Genomic DNA, 20419 nt, shown 5'->3' on the forward strand with positions numbered 1-20419 from the left:
GCCCTAACCTACCCAGTATCCATCTTGATTAACCGATCTCTGTCAGAATGCTACGTCCCTACACTATGGAAAATATCACACATCATTCCCCTTCACAAAGGCACCCCCTCCACAGAACTAACCAGCTACCGCCCCATAGCGATTTTGTCTCCACTCTCCAAAATACTAGAGAGATACATTCACTGTCAAATCTCAGACTACCTCCTTACTAACAACCTCCTTTCTAATACTCAACATGGTTTCCGACCAAACCATAGCACCACCACTGCCTTACTCTGTTTTACTAACACTATCCTTCACCATAAAAACAATGGCCATCTCTCCTCTGCTACTTTCCTAGACCTATCTAAAGCATTTGACATGGTCCCACACAAACAACTCCTCTCTGTACTCAATAACCTATCCTTTTCTCAATCAGTCACCAACTGGTTTCAAAGTTACCTGTCTGACCGCCAGCAATCTGTTGTATGGCAAAATTACATATCTCCCCAACTACCTGTCTCTATTGGTGTTCCCCAAGGATCCATCCTTGGACCCCTACTCTTCTCTATTTTCACCAAAAATCTAGCCTCTGCCACCAAACATGGCACACTCATACAATATGCAGATGACTCAACCATCATCTGCTCAGCCCAGTCCCTACCCGAACTGCAAAAGGTTACACAGGATGCCTTTTCCTCTGTTGAAACTTGGCTATCTTATGCCCATTTAATACTCAACCCAAACAAAACTAAACTCCTCATCTTTGAACCCACCAAACATACTCAAAATAACTCTCACTTTAACATCACATAAAAGACGACAACACTATCCACCCAACAGATCACATCAATTTACTAGGAGTTGAAATAGACAACAATCTCAAATTTGACATTCACATATCCATGACCATAAACAAAGTCCACAAAAACCTAGGAGCCTTATACAGAAATAAGCAACTCCTCACCAAAGCAGCTAGGATTTCAGTTGCAAATTTGCACCTTATCTCCACCCTACTTTATGCCTCTCAATATATACCAACCTAAGGCAATGCAATGTAAATAAACTTGAGACCTGCTACAACAAAATCGCCAAATTTGCCACCGGGGCATCCTCCCACAGTCACCACTGTCTCTCACTTACTGAACTAGGTTGGCTAGAACTCCCTCACCTCCTTCAATGGTATCAACTCGCACTCGCCCACAAACTGGTTAACCATCCTCTAAAGGTCCCATCCCTCCAGTATCTACTCCAACCCTATCTCACCACCAGACCACTACGATCCAGCAACAAAAATCATTTACCGGTTACTAGAGCCAATAACACTGCTGGAGAAACACTATTCTCCAGCACTACAGCCAAATTATGGAACACCCCCCCCCTCACAATAACCTCTCTACCATCATGCACCCACAACAAAGCTTTACTTAAAGCACACCTAAAAACATGCTGGCTATGCCCTTGTAACTCTCCCTCTAAATTCTCCCACTCCATCTACCCTCTACCTCTCTTTCACCCCACAAACTACCTTTGATTACAGCAATCTCTGATACTTCCATGCCTATCTATTTATTATATGGTAGTAACTTCTTATTGTAACAATTGTTAATATCTGCTGTGACTTCGTGGATAGAACAGATGCTAGTTATCTACTGAATGTACTATGATGTTCATCGTGCATACAGCTGCAGTCATAACAGATGGGTTATCCTGCCGTCAGGCGGGTCCTCGGTCTGCCGAATTCCAAAGTCTAGGACCGGCATCGGATGTCGTCGCTTCTTCCTTGACGTCAGTGCGGCAGGGGTATAAAAGAACCAGCCGATGCCATTTTCTTCAGTCTTTCTTGCCACGCGGTGCCCGAAGCAGAAGCAGTTTGCAAGTGCCGGTCGGCCAGCTCCTGAGATTACGAATATTTTTCAGCCGAATTCTTCTTGAAAGCTAAGTACCCCGTTGGGGAAACTTTTCTTGCATCAGACCGATGTCAGACAAAGTTAATAATTGCATTTCATGTGGGAAGCAAATACCGCATAAGGATTTCCATTCCTTCTGCATTCCTTGCTTAGGCCCAGACCACGACGTCTCGGCCTGTTGTTTTTGTGCTAGATTCAACAAACGCACTATTAAGCATCGGGCAGAGTTCGCCCAACACTATTTTGGTAAAAAATGTAATTACATTATGTCGTCGGATACTCCGACTCCAGTTTTGAGTAAAAGACGCAAAGATAAGGACAGACATACGAGGTCCGCGACTTCTACTGACACCACGCTAAAGCCGGCTACAGGTGCTCCGGTTCTCAGCAAGGCGCCTACGCAGCCCCTGAGTACCGATGATGCTTCTTTAGCGGTGTCTTCTGTGCCCGAGGTCGCAGGCTCCTCGGCCCCCACCCCGACTACAGATACCGATGCCACTCTTGGCGGGGAAACTCAGAGTTTAGACAGGCCTGCCACCTCTCAAGGTGTCTTCAGGCCTTCTTCTTTTTCCATTAAGGCTTTCACAAAATCTAAAGCAGCCATGAAAACTAAAAGACAAGCTCCACAGAGCCCCTCTCAAGGCCCCATGCCTAAAAAACAGATGCTCAAAATGGCTGAGGATTTGATTACTCTTATCAGGGGTTCTCAACCCCCCTCGGACAAAAGGCCCAGATTGGAGGAAGACTACCCTTCCTCGGACCAGGCCTCTATTACCTCAGAACATTCTGAGGACCAGGAATATTCATACTCCCTTTTTGAAGATTCTGATGCGGAGGAGTCCATTCCCTCTGTCTCCCCCCATGAGGACTATTCTTTTGGGGAAACCTTGCATACCTTGAGGGAACACTTTCACTGGGAAGGCCAAGATTACTCAGATTCCAAGAAAAGGCTCAGGGATTTTCTCTTGCTTCCTCAGCACAGGCCTCTGGCTATCCCTCCTGTCTTGGACATACTAGATGATGTGTACTCAGAGGCCAGCCTTAACCCAGATTCTTTACCTCCAGCTCCTGTTAAACCTGACCGGTATTACCGGGTTCCTGATTCACACCAGTTCCAATACAAAAGCCATGCTGCTGACCCAGAAACTATTTCACAGGGTCCCAAGGGAATTAAGGCCTCTACTGCCAAAAATCCATTACCTTCAGAGAGAGATTCCAGAGCTTTGGAAAGGTGGGGGAAAAAGGTATACACCTCGGCCACTTTAACCATGAGGGCATTAAACTGTCAGTTCCATATGTTAAAGTATCAACAGTTTTTTGTTATCTCAGTTGAAAAGCAAAATGACATAACCTGAACAACCAGACTTGAAGGAGTTGCAGGATTTGTTGTATAGTGCAGAGCAAGTGGGTAAACATACCTTGCAATGTGGTTTTGATGCTTTAGAGGCCTCATGCAGAGCTGCTGTTACAGGGTCTGTCATACGTAGACATGCTTGGCTCAAAGAGCAAACCTTACCAGATCATGTCAAAGCTAAATTACTAGATGCACCTCTTCAAAAAGATGTATTGTTTGGTGTTAAAGCTGAGGAGGTATTAGAGAAAATGGAGGAAAAGGCAAGATCAATGCAAACAGTGAAAGATTTCCTACAGGCACAACCTCCACGTTTCAGCAGAAACTGGCCTTCAAAAAATTGGTTCTTTCCAGCCACGGACAGATCTCAAAGAGGTAGATACAGGCGCCCGAGGGGTAGAGGGTAATCTCAAGGATCATTTAGAGCCAGGCAATGGCAAGCACCTACACCAAGAGGTGGAGAGGATAGATCACAGCCATTCAGAAAGCAGACACAATGACTTTCCCCTTTGCATGCCAAGCAAGCTTTAATGGCAGCACCTTTAGGCGGAAAACTGGCATTATTTTTGAAAAATTGGCATATTGTCACAAAAGACAAATGGATCCTGGACATTATATACAGAGGCTACAGATTCCACTTTCACTCCCTTCCAAAAATGAGAGGCATGCCAAACCTGCCACAAAATCAAAGGGCAGAGGCACAAAAACAAATTTCAGCTCTCATGGACATGAAAGCTATTCAAGAGGTACCTGCACAAGAACAGGGTCAAGGTTTTTATTCCAGACTATTCCTGGTACCAAGGAAGGACAACGATTGGAGACCTATTTTGGACCTATCCATCCTAAACACATATTTACTCGTACCAAAATTCAAGATGCTCACATTACAGCAGCTTCTTCCCATGCTGGGCAAGGAGTCTTGGCTGGTAACACTGGACCTCAAGGAGGCATACCTGCATGTCCCTATCAGACAAGATTGCAGAAGATACCTCAGATTTCTTGCAGGTTCAACCCATTATCAATTCTCTGCATTGCCCTTTGGCTTATCTACTGCGCCCAGAGTGTTCACAAAATGCCTGGCATCAGTAATTGCCTTCTGCAGACTTCAAGGGATACAAATATACCCATATCTGGACGACTGCCTGATCCAAGCGGACAGCAAGCACATACTTCTGAAACACCTGGCATTTGTAATAAAGTTGTTGAACTTTCTGGGATACACAGCCAACAAAAAGAAATCAAAACTAATACCCTCTCAAGCAATAATTTTCCTGGGTACCAGCTTGAATACAAACACCCAGATGGCCTACCTCACGCCAGAGAAGCAAGGGCAACTATCTCAATACTTCAGAAAAATGGCAACCATCACCAGGCTGACTGCAAGGAAAGTCCTGCAGGCTCTGGGATTCATGGCATCTTGCATCCTGCTAATCCCATGTGCAAAGCTGCATATGAGGAAACTTCAATGGTACCTAAAAAACTTATGGTCTCAACACAGCCACAGTTTGGAAACAATTATACCACTCATTCCATGTCTGCAAAAGGAATTTCTGTGGTGGACTCAAGCATGCCAAAGAAACATAGGTCTCCCCTTCTGCATGCCTCAAGCAAATCAAATCATCACAACAGACGCCTCGGACTACGCCTGGGGGGCGCACATGACAGATCAGTGCATTCAGGGCAAATGGTCCCAAAAAGAAAAGCACCTACACATCAATCAAAAGGAAATGCTAGCAGTGAAAAATGCTATTATGGCCTTCAAAGACCTACTGCATCCAGACCAGCTATTGATAAGGACAGACAACACCACAGTGATGTGGTACATAAACAAACAGGGAGGAACTCTTTCATACCCCCTGTGCAGACTAGCCATGTCTCTTTGGAACACGGCTCTGGAATTGCAAATCCAACTTCAAGCACAATTCCTGCCAGGGAAGGAAAACACGCTGGCAGACAACCTAAGCAGAAATATGACAGATTCACACGAATGGAAGTTGCATCCTCAAGTTTTCGCAAAGATAATTCAGGCATGGGGAAGGCCAGACATAGATCTCTTTGTTACCCACAGAAATTACCAATTGAAAAAATTCTGCTCAAGGACCTATCATCCACAGGCCTGGAAAGTGGATGCACTTTCTTTCAGTTGGACAACATTTACAGTTTATGCCTTTCCACCTCTTCCTCTGCTGCCCAAAGTTCTATTAAAAGCCAGAGTAGACAGGCCAAAGATGATTCTCATTGCTCCAGACTGGTCAAGACAACACTGGTATCCACTCCTGAGGAGCCTGACGCATTCCTCACCATGGATCCTGCTGCTAGTGCCTCTTCTGTTGACCCAGCACAACTTCAAAACTCTTCACAGTCAGCTGAAAACCCTCAATCTAGCCGCATGGAGGATTCCTTGATTTCCCAACAGACCCTCCTCTCCAAGGATGTGCAGAATGTCATCTTGGAGGCCAGAAGGCCTTCTACTTGAAAAGCCTACTCCGCCAAATGGAAACGGTTTTGTGCCTGGAATCAGAAAAAGGGACAGAATCCTGGGATACTGAATTTACCTCAAATATTACTGTACCTAGCGGAGATGCTAAACAGTGGACTTTCATTCTCCTCCATCAAGATCCATGATTCAGCCATTTCTGCACAATACAACACTGATCCTCCTTTATTCTCTCATCCTCTCTTAAGACAGTTCCTCAGAGGGGCTAAGAATATAAAACCCCCAAGGAAGCCACCAGTACCTGCTTGGGACCTCAATTTCATTTTAGAAAAACTGACCCTGCCTCCATTTGAGCCAGCTGCTTCAACAGAACTGCAATATTTGTCATGGAAAACAGCCTTCCTTCTGGCTATCACCTCAGCACGCAGGGTTTCGGGACTACAAGCCCTCATGACTGTGCAACCTTTCATCATTTTCCATCAGGACAGAGTTTCCTTACGAACCAACCCTTCCTTTATGCCAAAGGTAGTATCTAGTGTAGCCTTGAATCAGACTATCCACTTACCTACTTTTTATCCTAACCCACAAAACAAAGGGGAAAGACTACTACATTCCTTGGACATTCACAGACAGCTTCGTTATTATTTGGACAGGACAAAGCCATTCAGAAAATCAGAGCAACTCTTTGTGTCCTATGCTACAGGTGCTCAAGGAAAGGCTATTTCCAAACAGGCAATCTCAAAATGGATAGCCCACTGCATACGCTTTTTTTACTCATTTCATGGTAAACTGTACCTACAAGCATCAGATCTCACTCCACAAGGGCCACAGCTACCTCTGCAGCTTTCCTCAGGGGGGGTTCCTACCAAGGATATTTTGGAGTTCTGTGCACACTTTCTCCAAGCACTATCACCTACCACTATACTCTAAATCCAGAGCGGGCTTTGCCACAGCAGTCTTGCAGGGCATCCTTGCTCCTCCTAGTTCCACTTAGTGCCTGCCACCCCTTTTTAGCTTTGGGATTCTACCCATCTGTTATGACTGCAGCTGTATGCACGATGAACATAGTACAGTTTTGTACCTACCATAAATGTAGATGTTCGAGTGCTAATACAGCTGCAGTCCAGGTTTCCCTCCCTCCTTCCCCTCTTGGGACAGGCCTAATGACAACCACCTCCTCATACAACCTGATTGGGGTATTCTTTTATGGTGTATTTGCTTGCAACTACTGTTTTTTGATTATATTACATTGCATTATTACATAAGTTTATGTTTTGCCTTCCTTCTGGGGGCACCTGATATCTGGGGCAAGAAAAACTGAAGAAAATGGCGTCGGCTGGTTCTTTTATACCCTTGCCGCACTGACGTCAGGGAAGAAGCGACAACATCCGACGCCGGACCTAGACTTTGGAATTCGGCCGACCGAGGATCCGCCTGACGGCAGGATAACCCATCTGTTATGACTGCAGCTGTATTAGCACTCGAACATCTACATTTATGGTAGGTACAAAACTGTACTTTCTTTATCTGTAATTATGTTTGTAATATTTTAATTGCTAGGATTCATCTGTAACTATGTCTGTAATATTTTAATTTGTGGAGCTTTTCTCCCCGGGCCTCCACTGAAAATTGTCCTGTGTCCAGTCGGACATTCCCGGTCAACAAATGTAAATAAATAAATAAATTTCGTATGGCATTTTGACTTGTGACATACAGTAAATCCATCAGTATTGGGTCGGAGCTTGTATGCCAGACACAGCAGTCTGTGGGATATTGAATGAAACCATGGTTAAGCAAGGGTTTCGCGGTGTCTAGGCAAAACCGAGAAAACGAGAAAACTGATCAGCTTACCTATTCACCCATGAACTGCCCTTCTACAACTCTTGAATCGACTGACCTCCTTTTTAAATACCTACCACGGGTGGTGACTTAGACACCACCATCTTGGATGTCTCTACCCCCACACGTGGTGCTGCTAGGCCTCCAGCAGCCATGTCCACGACTACTAAAACAGTGCCTGTTAGACCCCCCACATCCTAGTTCTCTTCTAGTTCTCAAGTGCTTATTTTTTAATTTCTTTAATTAGGATCTCAATCTAACGAACAGGGCTTCTCAGCCCCCAGAGAGCCCCAGATGGGCAGGCCCTGCCCCAGAGCCTTCACAATCTCTGATGATGCTGCTGATGAAGACATTGCCCTTTGACCAGCAGAGGCTCCCTCGAATTCTTAGAAACCCTGCATGGTGATGCGAGGTGAAATGGCAATGGCAGCATTTTTCATTTTTCAGAAAAAGAAAAGGACCTTTCTACACCTTTCACAGCACAGGCCCTTAGCTATACCTCCTGTTCTCTGTGTGGTGGATGATGCTTTCAATGATGTTTGTCCGCTGTGGCTATGATGCACTGGGCTTCATTTAGATCAGCCATGACTGGCACAGAAATTTATACCCACCTGACTGCCTGCTACAAAGGGACAAACAAACAAAGCTTGACAACAGATTTACAACAAAGGGTCATTTACTTGCTACAAGCACTGGGATACACAGTCAAATAAAAGTCAAGGCTGATACCATCCCTTCAGACCTAGTGGGGCCCCACAACCACATACTGAACAAGGCAAGGGTTGTGGACACAGGAATATAGTGGCAGGGCTTTGAATCGGTCCTTGTAGGACATCTTGTTTAGGCCTTGTATCCTTTTAGTGAGGTATCTCAGTAGGCATTCCAGTTGTTGCATGTGTCTGGGCAGATATATGCCAAATGCGGATTTATACTCCATGATTAGCCTAATGATGGCTAAGTAAAGGGGGTATAATGACATTCCTACGTCTAGGCACAGTCTCTTTTATTATAGGCTGTGTAATATAGAAGGACTTTCTTACAACTATGGGCAAATGTTGTTCAAAACTTAGGTCACTCTCTACATAAGTTCCCAAAATCAGGGCGAATTGTCATTGTAGTAGTTCCCTGGGGTAATAGTTGTTGTTGAATATGTAGTTAGTGAACAGTTGAATTATTCCATTATGGCACCTAATAAAATTATTACAAATGAGTAAAATGTATTACCTTTATTTCAGAATAAAAATATTTTCTAATCTGTTTGTTTTTTGAAACAGCCAAGAAGTTTCTAGCCAGCGGAGAGCGATGCTTTTAAACACGATCCCCGAGTACTGGGATAAATCAACACTTCCTGAACTAAGTTACAAGGTACAGTTACCTGAGTGTAATATTTGTTGGAGGTACCAATATATAACATACTAATGTGAAGCTTAAAGTAAATATTTCCAGCATTTCTTAATTCTTAATCTTTCATTAGTCTTTTACTTTTTACAGTGTGCTTCATCCTGAGAAGTTGGAAATATGTTCTGAATATTTGTTATACATTTTCCCACTGCACTTGGTCATTTTGCTATTTTTGCTTAATTAACCTGTTATGCTTGCTGTTTTGTCATTTAAATCACTGTTTTCACTGTTTACAGCTATCTTGTTAATGGCCAAGTGTGGGAGCCATCCTGAAACAGTAGTAGTAGTTCTTGTATTCGGAGTGCTATTTCTAGGTAAGAATAAAAACAGTGAATGGTGTAGGTTCATATGTAAGAACCGAAGGCGTTTATAAGCCTAGCCAGAATGTGTTGGCTTTTGCCGCCCCCTTAGATTAGTTCCCTGTGCCTTTGTCCAGCAGAGCCACTGAAGTGATCCCTGGGATAAACTTTCTGTTTCCCATCCACTCGTCAAGGTTTCTTTTGAAGAGTGTTAGCGAGGAGCTCTGCCTAATATAGATTGGAATCTTGTTCCAAAGCATGGGAAGTCTCTGGGACAGGAATCTATCCCTCCAACATGTCCTATTTATTGTTGTGGTGAGATTTAGATCCCTAGAGCGTGTGGCTCGATGGGATAAGGTTTTCTTTAGGTTGAGCATGTCCATGAATTCTGAGTTGGACATGGCCTTGTATGTCAGGCAGAGATCACCTCTGAGTAGGTGGTATGCAACCGAGTACAGCTGGGGTTTCTTCAGTCGAGATGCATTGGGCATCTGTTTGAGGCCAGTCACCCTCTTGGTGTGGTACTTCTGTGGTCTTTCCAACTGTTACAGGTGTCTTGTAAGGTACATCTCAAATGGGGCATTGTACTCTATGATGGCTCTGATGAGTGATGAGTAGAGGGACACAATGACCTCTTTTGATCTGCATGCAAACCCTTTTGTGATTAGGCGGGCTACATAGAAGGATTTTCTAACCACTTTGGCAATGTGATTATCAAAGGAGAGATTATTAACTACTTGGGTCCCCAGATCCCTTATTACGTTTTCCATACTTAGGGGACTACCACCTATGTAGTAGTTTGTGGGTACTTTGTTTTTTCCAAAGGAGATGACTATGCACTTTTTGGCATTTAGCTTGAGGCCATGATTTTGACACCAGGTATCCGTCTCGGTAAGACCCTTTTGGAGGATGTCTGTGTCAGCCGGATAGTCAGTTATAGCCCCTAGTTTGCAGTTGTCTGCAAACTTGGTCAGCCATAGTCCTCCTGTGCTTGCCTGTACCTCTGAGAAGTATATGCCGAACAGGAGGGGTCCTAGGACTGAACCCTGGGGAATGCCAATTGTAACCTAGCTCCCGCAACTCTCACCATGTGGGTTCTGTCCATGAGCCAGTTGGCAATCCATCTTGTGACGTAGGGGTTTATGTTCAGGCTGGTGAGCTTGTCTATAATACCAGAATGGGGAATGGTGTCGAGTGTCTTTGCGAAGTCTAGGTGGGCTGTGTGTACCACCTTTCCCCTCGTCTATAGCCTTGGTAACTGTCTCAAAGAAGTCCACCAGGTTTAGGAGACATGATCTGCCCATAACAAAGCCGAACTGGGTAGGGTCCAGTGTTTGGAGGTTGTCAATGTCTCTGTTAATGAGTTCCATGATGATGCACTCCATAGCCTTGCAGACCAAGCTAGTCAGGCTTATAGGGGATAGTTCCCGGGGTCTGTTGTGGCTCCGCCTTTGTGTAGCGGAATAACCGTTGCTGTGCACCACTTTATGGGTATGTAGCCTATGAAGAGGCTGAGTATGAACAGTGTGTTTAGGTGAGGGGTTAGTTCGTCTTTGAGCTCGTGTATGACGCAGCCTGGGACACCGTCCGGTCCCATTGATGCTGTGTTTTTGGCTTTGGAAACGGCTGTTTTAACCTGAGTGTCTCTGATTTCAGGGGCTCTACATTCTTCTGGTATGGTTATGGGCCCTTTTGGGGGTGAGAGGGGGTGTGAAGTTTGCACTGAACCTGTGTGCCAGGATGTTGCCGATATCGGTCGGTTCAGTGTATTTTGTGCCATTCTGTACTAACTCAGAGCAGATCTGAGCATTGCCACTTAGATTCTTGACATAGCTAAAGAATGCCTTGTGGTTATCTTTGGAGTCCTTGGCAATTTTTCTTTCGAAGCTCGCCTTGGATGATTTTATGAGGGATCGTAGTTTCTTGCTGATACTGATCAGGGATGTCTTCCCTTCTTGGGATTTTACTCTTTTCTGTACTAATTTCCTCCTTCTATTGTATAGCTTGTTTATAGCAGGGGTCCACCAGACTGGTTTCCTTTTCTTGGAGGAGTGAGTCTTGGTTTTGCTTGGGCTAGCACAATACATGCATTCTTGTAGGTGCCCATAGAATGCATTAGTAAAGGATTTTACAGCTTGGACAGCATTATCCTTTAGCATGGGGGCTTTGAAACTTTCCACCTCGGTCTTACGTAACGTGAAGTTTGCTTTTGAAAAGTTTTTCACAGTGGTTTCCTTGTCCAGGGGTGGGGGTGTAATGTGGATATCCAAAGTGATTTGTTTATGGTCAGATCTAACCAGCGAGGGGTTGACCTCTGGTGTGGAACACCGGTCGCCCATGTTGGAGATGACCAGGTCCAATATGTTGTCACCTCTGGTGGGAGTGTTGACCAGTTGATCCAGGGCGTTTGAGTTTATAAATTCTAGGAAATGTTGGGCAAGGGAGTTAGTACTTGAGTAGTTCTCCTAGTTAATGTTTGGGTAATTGAAATCACCCAATATTAGGATGTTTAGTAGGACCTTTATGTTTCCCAGTGTTTCCAGAAATGCGGAATTGGGGTCCTGGTACATGGTGGGTGATCTGTAGCAAGCTACAATTTGAATTGTAGTTTTGCCTGTTGTTAGTTGCACATGGATGATCTCTGAAGCATCGTGCTGTGCCACTAACCTGGAGGTGTGGATATCCTTGATGAATATGGATACGCCCCCGCCTTTTGTATTTCAGTCCGGATTCTGTGGCCGAAATATATGGTATGAGTTGTAGCGTGGTAGTGCTGGGGTGCTCGCTGGAGCCTTAAACCAGGTTTCTGTTACTGCACATATATCGATTTTCTCTATACTGAGGAGTGCCACGGGTGCGTGCATTTTGAGGTGTAGACTTCTGGCATTGAGTAGCATTACCCTCAGTTTTTTGTTACTTGTGCTATTTACGGCGGTGGGTTTGTCTTTTGAGCCTTGCCTAAAAAAGGCACTATGGGGGTGGCAAGAGCCTTGGCCAGTATTCGAAAACCTAAGGATGACAGGTGCAAGCCATTTCTAGTGAAACAGCGTTGTCGAGCATGTCATCCCAGGTGGACAGACACTGAATCCCCTTTGAATGACACCAGAAACTTAGCCAATTGTTGAAATTGATAATTTTTTTTTATACTTTGGTATCATTCTTGATGAGGGCAGGATCCTACTCAGGGTCAGGATCATACCGGCCTGGGCTACATCATCAGAGAGCTCTTCCATGTCTCTTTTCATCTAGTCCAGGGAGGTACGGCTCAGGTCATTCATACCAACATGGACAATGACAGTGTCATATTTGTATTTGTTCTGGAGTGACCTGAGTTCTTGTGTTATGTGGCGGATCATGGCACCCGACAAGCAGCTAACAGTAACCTTCTCCTTATTCAGCCTAGTGAGTGGGATGTCAGTGTGCCTGACTATAGAGTCACCTATTACTAGTATGTTGTGTATGTTATTTTGCCTTAAGGGCTGTGATTGCGTGGCACACTGGTTTTGTGAAGTATGTGTTTCATGGTTTGTGTTGGGGGTAGAGGTTGCTTGGATGTCGGCTTTGGAGGTCTCTGTTGCTTTTGCAGATTTTTATTTAGAGCCTCCAAGTATGTTTTCTTGTATTTATGTGTGTTTTTTGCCGGTGCTGGTTTAATGGGTCTATGTGAGACTGGTGGTGTGATGCAAGTATTTCCCTTCTCCTCTTGACTGTCTGATCCAGTCTTGGGTTGAGAGAGCTTAGCCTCCAGTTTGACTGTGTAATTGCATCTCTCGCATGTATTAGTGTTTGGTGGTAGGAGGAGAGGGTTGTCTGTGTACATGAGGTAGTTGTAACATTGCCTCAAAATGCCCAGATTCACCAGTTGGACTGGATAGTACATCGGAAACTGCCATTTGGACATGCCTGGATAGGTACAGTGAACTGTTTTACTGAATGGCTGGTAAGGTTGAATAGAGCCCCTTTTCCTTCTGTACAGTATAGGGGTCTAGTGCTAGGGTTTATAAGTGCTTGCTATGAGTTTTGAGCAAGTGCTGGGCTGAGAAATGAATGGCTTGAGTGCTTATGTTGAATGTTTGTCTAGTTCCAAGGGAAAAATTGAAGAGGAGACTTTGTGAAGCCAGGAATAGTTATACCCTAGCTAACCGGCGTTGCAGGGCCCCAAAACCGGGCAAATGCGTTTTTTATAGCAGGGAAATGAAAGAGATATAAATTAGCCCAAAATGGCCAATAAGCTACTAATTTCTGGGCTGAAATCACTCCTCCAGGGACACATATGTTGCTCAAAGCTCCCCTCTCTCACAGGTGAACAGAGAAACTCCCTTCTATCCAAGTAAGTTATGGGCAAATATAGAGATTTGTAACACACCCCTGAATTCAGCATTAACCCGAAAACTGGACTATACTAGCTTAGAAAAGCGGGAAACAAGTTTTTTTTTTTCAGAAAATAAAGCAGATACAATCAAAAAACACTTGAAATGCGCAGAAAAGGATACTTATTGTTATATATCTCAGATCAGAGTTGTAGTCAATGCCCCTAGTAATAAAGTAGGAAGAAACACAAATACAGTAAAAGCAGATGAATATAGTGCAATTTTTTATATATATATAAAACAATAGAAAACAAACCAACTAATTTAAACAAATTACCCAATTAACCAGAAAAAAGCTCAAAGCTGAACCTTGTTCCAGCAGTCTTAAGACAAGTTCTAACTGCACACTCCTGCTACTAGGGTGCAGGGGAACCTTTTCCAAAAAAGATGGCCTGGATCAGTGCTCAAATTATACGAACAAAGCTAGATTCAGCAGGCCTGAATCTGGTCTATGCTACAGCAACCAGGTGCACCAATTTTAGAAAGAAACAGTTCAAATAAGCAGGCACAATAAGCCTGTGACCAGAAATTCCCAGCTCAGAAGAGCAGAATCCAGCCTGTCCTCCCACAAGAGTGCAGACCGCAAACCTTCTTAATGTAGAATAACTGCCCTGAAGCCCAAGTGCTTAAGCCAAAACTAATACACTTTTAGAATAGCAGACACTGAGCCTTCAATCAACAATTCCCAGCTTAGAAGGATGTAAGCTACCTGTCCTGCCACAACAGTGCAAACCACAAACCTTCTTAATGTAAAACAACCGGTATGAAGCCCAAGTGCTTAAACCAAAAGACTTAGAATAACAGTTACAATTTAATCAGGCTATCAAGCAGTAATAAATGCAGCAGAATAAATAAAATTGATTACTTTTAAAAACAGGCAAAAGCAAAATAAAGTAGGAGAAAACACAAATACAGTAAAAACAGATGAATAAAGTGCATTGTTTTTGGTAGTAAAGTGCAAGGAGAGAGGAAGGAAGAACCTAAGTGGGTTGGCCTTCTCAAATCTTCTCTCTGTATTAAGTAGAGTGAACACTAGACTCAGAATATGATCTCACTGTACTCGGTTAAGTGAGCAAATGAGATGGACTCAGGCGGAGTGTTCAAATACAGACTTACAGGAGGGGCAGGCAATTCCAGAGCCACCAACACTAACACCAAAACAAGTAGGAAAACCAGTAACCATGAAAATGCCGCCAATGACTATAGAAAGCCGGTGGGGGGGGCAGTCAAACAACCAAGAAAGTCCAATACTCAAAAAGCAAAAGCTTACAAACCTAGTTGTTTTATTCAACAATTGTGAACTTCTGTTCCAAAACCAGAACCAGAACTTCCTCAGTATCTGTACTTCCTCACACATCACTTCTTTTTATACAGTTTAATTTACAGGCATAGTGTGTTATTTATTGATTTATTTATTTATTTCCAGTTTGATTACTGGGGAAGTCCACTGGGCCCAGGGAGCCCATTTTCAGTGGAGGCCTGGGGAGAAAAGCTCCACAGAGAAAAATACAATTAAAGACACAGAAATGTGTAGAGAAAGTTACAAATCTCAATGTACATCAAAGTGAAAGAGAAAACAAATGTGCACAATGTTTGCATAGACAAAAATATCACGTGGATTACAAAGTACAAGTCCAGTTTAGCAAAGTATTCACACAATTAAGAGAAAATTATTTACATAGAGCAAAGTATCATATGGAAATTAGCAGTTGTTAGGGATGAAGCATACTTGTAGGAAGCTTAGATGCCATGGGAAGTTAAGAGATCTAGGTAGGTAGAATGCAGTTACATTTCCATTTCGAAGAGAGGTAGGAGTGAAGCTGAGTTTTAAAATTGTCTGTTCTCTGCGTTGTCCTTAGGGAGGAGTGGAGAGAATTCCATTTCTTGGCTAGGGAAAAAAAGAGGAGAAGTTGTCCAGCAGGTCGCTTAGGTTTGTTGTCACTGACTAAGTTTTAGTGTTCGGATCTGAGAGTTCTATTTGGGGTGTAAGGGGGAAGGATGTTAGTTACAGCGGGGCATTTGGTTGGGTTGAATATGAGTCTGTGAGCTGTGGTAAGTTGGAGGTAGTCCAGATAGTTAGGAAGTTCTAACCAATTTAGAGAGTGGAGGGTAATACAATGATGGGACGAATGTTTGAATTTGGTGACAAATGTAGAAATTTTGTTGTAACAATTTTCAAGTTTGGAAGAAATGGAGGAGGATAGGTTGTTAGTAAGGGAGCACCATACATTAGGGAGGGCAGGAGATAAGTAAAGTTGAGTGCATGTCTATTAGAAGTGGAGAGGAAGTGATTGTTTCTGTATAGCATGCCAAGTTTATGTTATTTTTTTTTTATATTTTGTTGTATGTGGATATCAAACTTTGGGTGTTCATCTATAATTACATCGAGTAATTTAGCAGAGGGAACAACTTCAATAGGAGAGTTGTTTTGGGTTAGGACTTGGAAGGAGCTTTTATCATAAGGGAAGGATTTTGAGGGTGAGAATAATAATATTTTGGATTTGTTTGCATTGAATGAAAGGTAGTTTGGGTGCATCCAGGTCTTGGTGGTTAAGAACGCAGTCTGGGTCTTAGTTAGAAGTTCAGAGAGGTCAGTGGCCGAGCAGACTAAAGTTGAGTCGTCTGTGTATTGTATGGCTTTAGTATTTGGGATAGCGGAGTGAAAATTATTGATAAAGATATTGAACAGCATTGGGCCGAGAATGGATCCCTGAGGTACAATGGTAGGGGTGGGTAGAAAAGGCGAGGTGCCTTTTCTCCATTTTATAGCCTGAGATCTGTCAGACAAATAACATGCAAACCAGGATTGGGTGTTTTGGGAAAGATTCAACTTTGAAAGATGGCTCAGAAGATGAGTATAGGAAACAGTATCAAATTGTTTGGAGAGATCTAGCAGAACTGTTGATACTATATTCCCAGAATCACTGCTTGATTGACTGCATCTAAGAAGTAGAGTAGAGCTGTTTTAGTGCTATGCCCAGGTCGGAAACCATGTTGGGTTGGAGTAAGAAGTTGTTTTGAGTTAGGAAAGGCATGAGTTGGAGGTGAATACATTTTTCTAGGATCTTGGAGATTGGGGAGAGAAGAGCTATGGGGCGGAAGTTTGAGATATTAGTGTTTTTTCCTCCTTTATGGAGGGGTGGAATAAAGGCAGTGTGCCATAGTTTGGGGATATAGGATTTCTGTATGGATCTATTGATGCTAACTGGGAGTGCAATTCCATCAGCAGTGGACTTGAGGAAGAATGAAGGGATGTTGTCAAGGGCATTGCAGCTGTGTTTTAGTTTGGAGAGAAGTCTTTTTATGTAGTTGGTGGAGACAGGTTTGAGCTCAAACTTAGGGAAGGAGTTAGGATCAGTGGGCAGGGGGGACATAGATGAGGGAGTAAGCAGAGGAGAAGGGTTTTTGTTAGGAAAAGTCTTGGTTAGTTCTGATATTGAGTTGATAAAGAATGAGTTGAACAGAGAGGCTATTTCAAGATCAGATTGCTAGGGTCAGGCAAGGATTGTTTTTGGATCCTGGGTTGAGAAGTGAATTTATTGATTTCCAGAATTGCCTAGGATTTTTAGTGTGGTTGGACTGGAGTTTAATGTAATAAGATTTTTTGTCTCTGATATATATATATATATATATATATATATATATATATATATATATATATTGCAAGGTTATGAAGCTGTGTAGATTTAAGAAGGGTTTCAGGGAGTTTATCTTTTTGGTAAAGTTTCCAGGATTTCTCTCTTTGATGCATAATTTGTTTGGTCTCTTTAGTTAGCCATGGGGCAGTTTTGGTTTTATCCTTTTTGTTCTTGATGGTGCTAGGGAGTTTATAGCATTTAGGAAGGTGGAATTAAAATAGTCTATGGCTTTGTCAAGTGGAAGGGTTTTTAGAATGTTCCAATTCATTCGTTTGAGGGAGTTTGAGAAAGTTTTTGGGTCACATTTACTGAGGTTGTGAGTGAGTGTATATTGATGCTGATGTGGAGGGGAGGAGGTAGCTCGGTGGATGAAGGAGTGGAGGTGATCACTAAGAGAGTCCGGGATGGTGCCAGAGTTGGTATTTTTATTTGGATGGGAGACTAAGATCCAATCGAGAGTGGATCCTGGGGGTGGGTTATTTTATTGGATCTGGAAGTAGAATGGCTTACTTGTGTAAAGTTGAAGAGATTGATAGGGTAGGTATGGGGTTGTTGATTTTATTCCAATCTATGTTTACATCGCCTAGTATGTAAGTCTCAAGGTTAATTTAAGTTGAGGCCCATAGGAGAATGTCTTCGAAGGTCAAGGTGTTATTTCCCGGTGGGATATAAAGGGCGATGATACAAAGGCTTTTATGATTATTCATTTTTAATAATCCTGCTACTAGTTCTGTGTTAGTAAATTGAGGAATAGGATTAGAGAAAGGTATTAAGGTGAGAAGGTTGGAATAGATTAAGGCAACACCACCGCCTTTTTTGTTTAAGCGGTCACATCTAAGAGTTTGAAATCCAGAGGGTAGGATTTCAGAGTTAGAGATGTGGGGTTTGAGCCATGCTTGAGAGATGGCAACAATGTCAGGTTGGTTGTGGCTTAGCCATGCTTGGAAATAAGGTATTTTGGTATTGAGACTCTGGGTGTTGATAGTGGATAGTTTTAAGTGTTTTATGGGTATTGTTATAAGTGGATGGATTAGGTCCAGGGTTAGGGTGAATGTCTCCTGCTAGGAAGAGGATGTTAAAGAAAGATAGTACTAGGGGGTTTGGTTTGGATATTAATTGTTCTGGATAGTGTATTATTAGTTTAGGGATACGAGGCTTAGCTGTGATTGACAAAATTTTGAGATTAAAATGATGGAGTGGGTTAGGCTGAAACAGAGATGGGAGATGGAATAAAAGTAAGTGTTTCTGTGAAGGTGGAGGGGGTTAAGTGTTGAGCTATGGGAGGAAAAAGAAGGGGGAAGTTGGTTGAAGGAATAGGAGCTGGCATGGTATAACGGAATTAGAAGTAGTAAGAGGATTAGTGGAGTGCTGAGGGTTTGGAACAGTAAGGAGGGCATGGCTAATGTGAGGTAGTTTAATATGTAAAGATTTGTAATTGGAAGATTGAGCCTGGAACTGGGAGGTGATAAGGAAAGAGTGATGGGTTTAATTAGTGTAGATGAGAGGAGGAGGTGTTAGTGTAGGGAAGGTTATGATTGGATGATGGATGTGGAGGGGTGGGGAAATGGTTAGAATAAAAGAAGGAGTAGTGTGGGTGGTGGGAATTGGGGGCAGGGTATGGGGAGCAGAGTGAGCCCGAAGGGTGAACGGAGCCGGCAGAGCCACCCCAGCAGAGGTGCTTGTGAGGAAAAATTATCTGTGATTATAGGTAGATACTAAAAATGGTAGAGGGCAGTCTACAGCAGTTCAATTTTATATTCTGTTTAGGGGATCAAAGGTCTTATGAATATAAGGGGTGGAAATGGATTCCAACCTAGTAATGCTAGGTAGAGGTGTTATCTGAGATTATGGTCAAAGTAAGGGTTGCTTTTCAGGCAAGGACTATTATCGGGAACAGATTCTGCATATAGGGGGACAGTTGTGGAGCTTTGCTGCCACCTACTGTGGAAGTGCAGGTGGTGCGGGAAAATAGTGGGGGGGGGGGTCCCAGTAGAGAGTGAGTGTGCATGCTATTAGGGGCGCACAGAAAGTACACGAGTCATACACAGTACTTCTATTCCTTAAATCCTGCTTATGCTTGCATGCAGTAGAGCAGCAGCTGTTTGTTTTCCCTGGGAAAAAAAACTTAGTTGTTTGATTTTAAAGGAAAATGTTCACTTCTGGCATGGCCGGCCTTAGGCATAGGCCAACCAGGCTTAGGGCTAGGGCCTGTAGCAGGGGTGCTTTTCCAGTATTTATTTGGTGTAGGTAGACCAGGTTGGGGGCACCTGGATGGTGTAGGGGGGCGCTGTGGAGCCCTTTTGCCTAGGGTACTAGCTGACCTAAGGCCCCTGTTGACTTCTGGTAGTAGGACCAAGAGCTTTTATGTCCTAAATGGGAGTGAGTCCTGATTTATGTGAGCTGAAATGATCAAGGAGAGAAGAATGAGTTTAGAGTGTGAATTAGACTGTTATTGGTAGAGAGAGAGCAGAGAGCATGAGGGTAGATTGAGAGAGTGGGTAAGAGGTGCGTGCAGTGAGGTGATGCGGGGAATAGAGGAACTGTGTAGCAATAAGTTTTACAACAGAACAGAACACACAGCAGTATCAACACAGTAATCTTTCAAATCAATTCATTCAAGCATTATCAACACAGAATTGTTTTACAAAGAATTATGCTTTAAAGCTAGCATGGTCTGAGTATCATCTGCAAAGTACTGTGGATTCTTGGAACAAAGCTGTTTCTACCATTCAAGTAGACACCTTCAGCTGAGCTGTGTTAGCCTTTGAAATTCCTTAAACCAAAGTGGTTAAATACAAAAGTGTGTAATTTAACAAGCAGAGTCCCGAAAACAAAGCAGTAGAAGGAAAAACCATCTGAAGATGCACACACTCGAGGCTCTCCTCAGTATGGATAATATTGATATCTGTGCAGTAACAGAAACCTTGTTCAAGGCTCCCGAGAGCACCCCAGCACTACCAGGTTATACCTCATACCATGCTTTTCGGCCCCAAAACTCGGACCGAACCACAAAAGGAGGGGGAGTATCCATATTCATCAAAGATACCCACACCTCCAGGTTAGTGGCACTGCACGAAGCATCGGAGACCATCCATGTGCAACTAACAGTGGGCAAAACTGCCTTTCAGTTTGTAGCCTGCTACAGACCACCCTCCCAAACTCAGGAACCCCACTCGGCTTTCCTGAGAACATTGG

The 20419-nt window shown here is 43.4% G+C and overlaps 1 protein-coding gene across 1 annotated transcript in view; it reads left to right on the plus strand.

Moving 5' to 3' along the window:
• The window catches only part of LOC122815569 (protein mono-ADP-ribosyltransferase PARP12-like), a 1409919-nt gene that overhangs the window by 946485 nt on the left and 443015 nt on the right, over positions 1-20419 (plus strand). The window contains exon 9 of the mRNA XM_044088175.1: positions 8791-8881. Within this exon, the coding sequence (XP_043944110.1) occupies positions 8791-8881 (91 nt within the window). The remainder of the gene's footprint in view (positions 1-8790; positions 8882-20419) is intronic.

Source organism: Protopterus annectens, chromosome 11.part0 (assembly GCF_019279795.1).
Source record: "Protopterus annectens isolate FY-2018-M chromosome 11.part0, PAN1.0, whole genome shotgun sequence".
NCBI classification, from domain to species: domain Eukaryota; kingdom Metazoa; phylum Chordata; order Ceratodontiformes; family Protopteridae; genus Protopterus; species Protopterus annectens.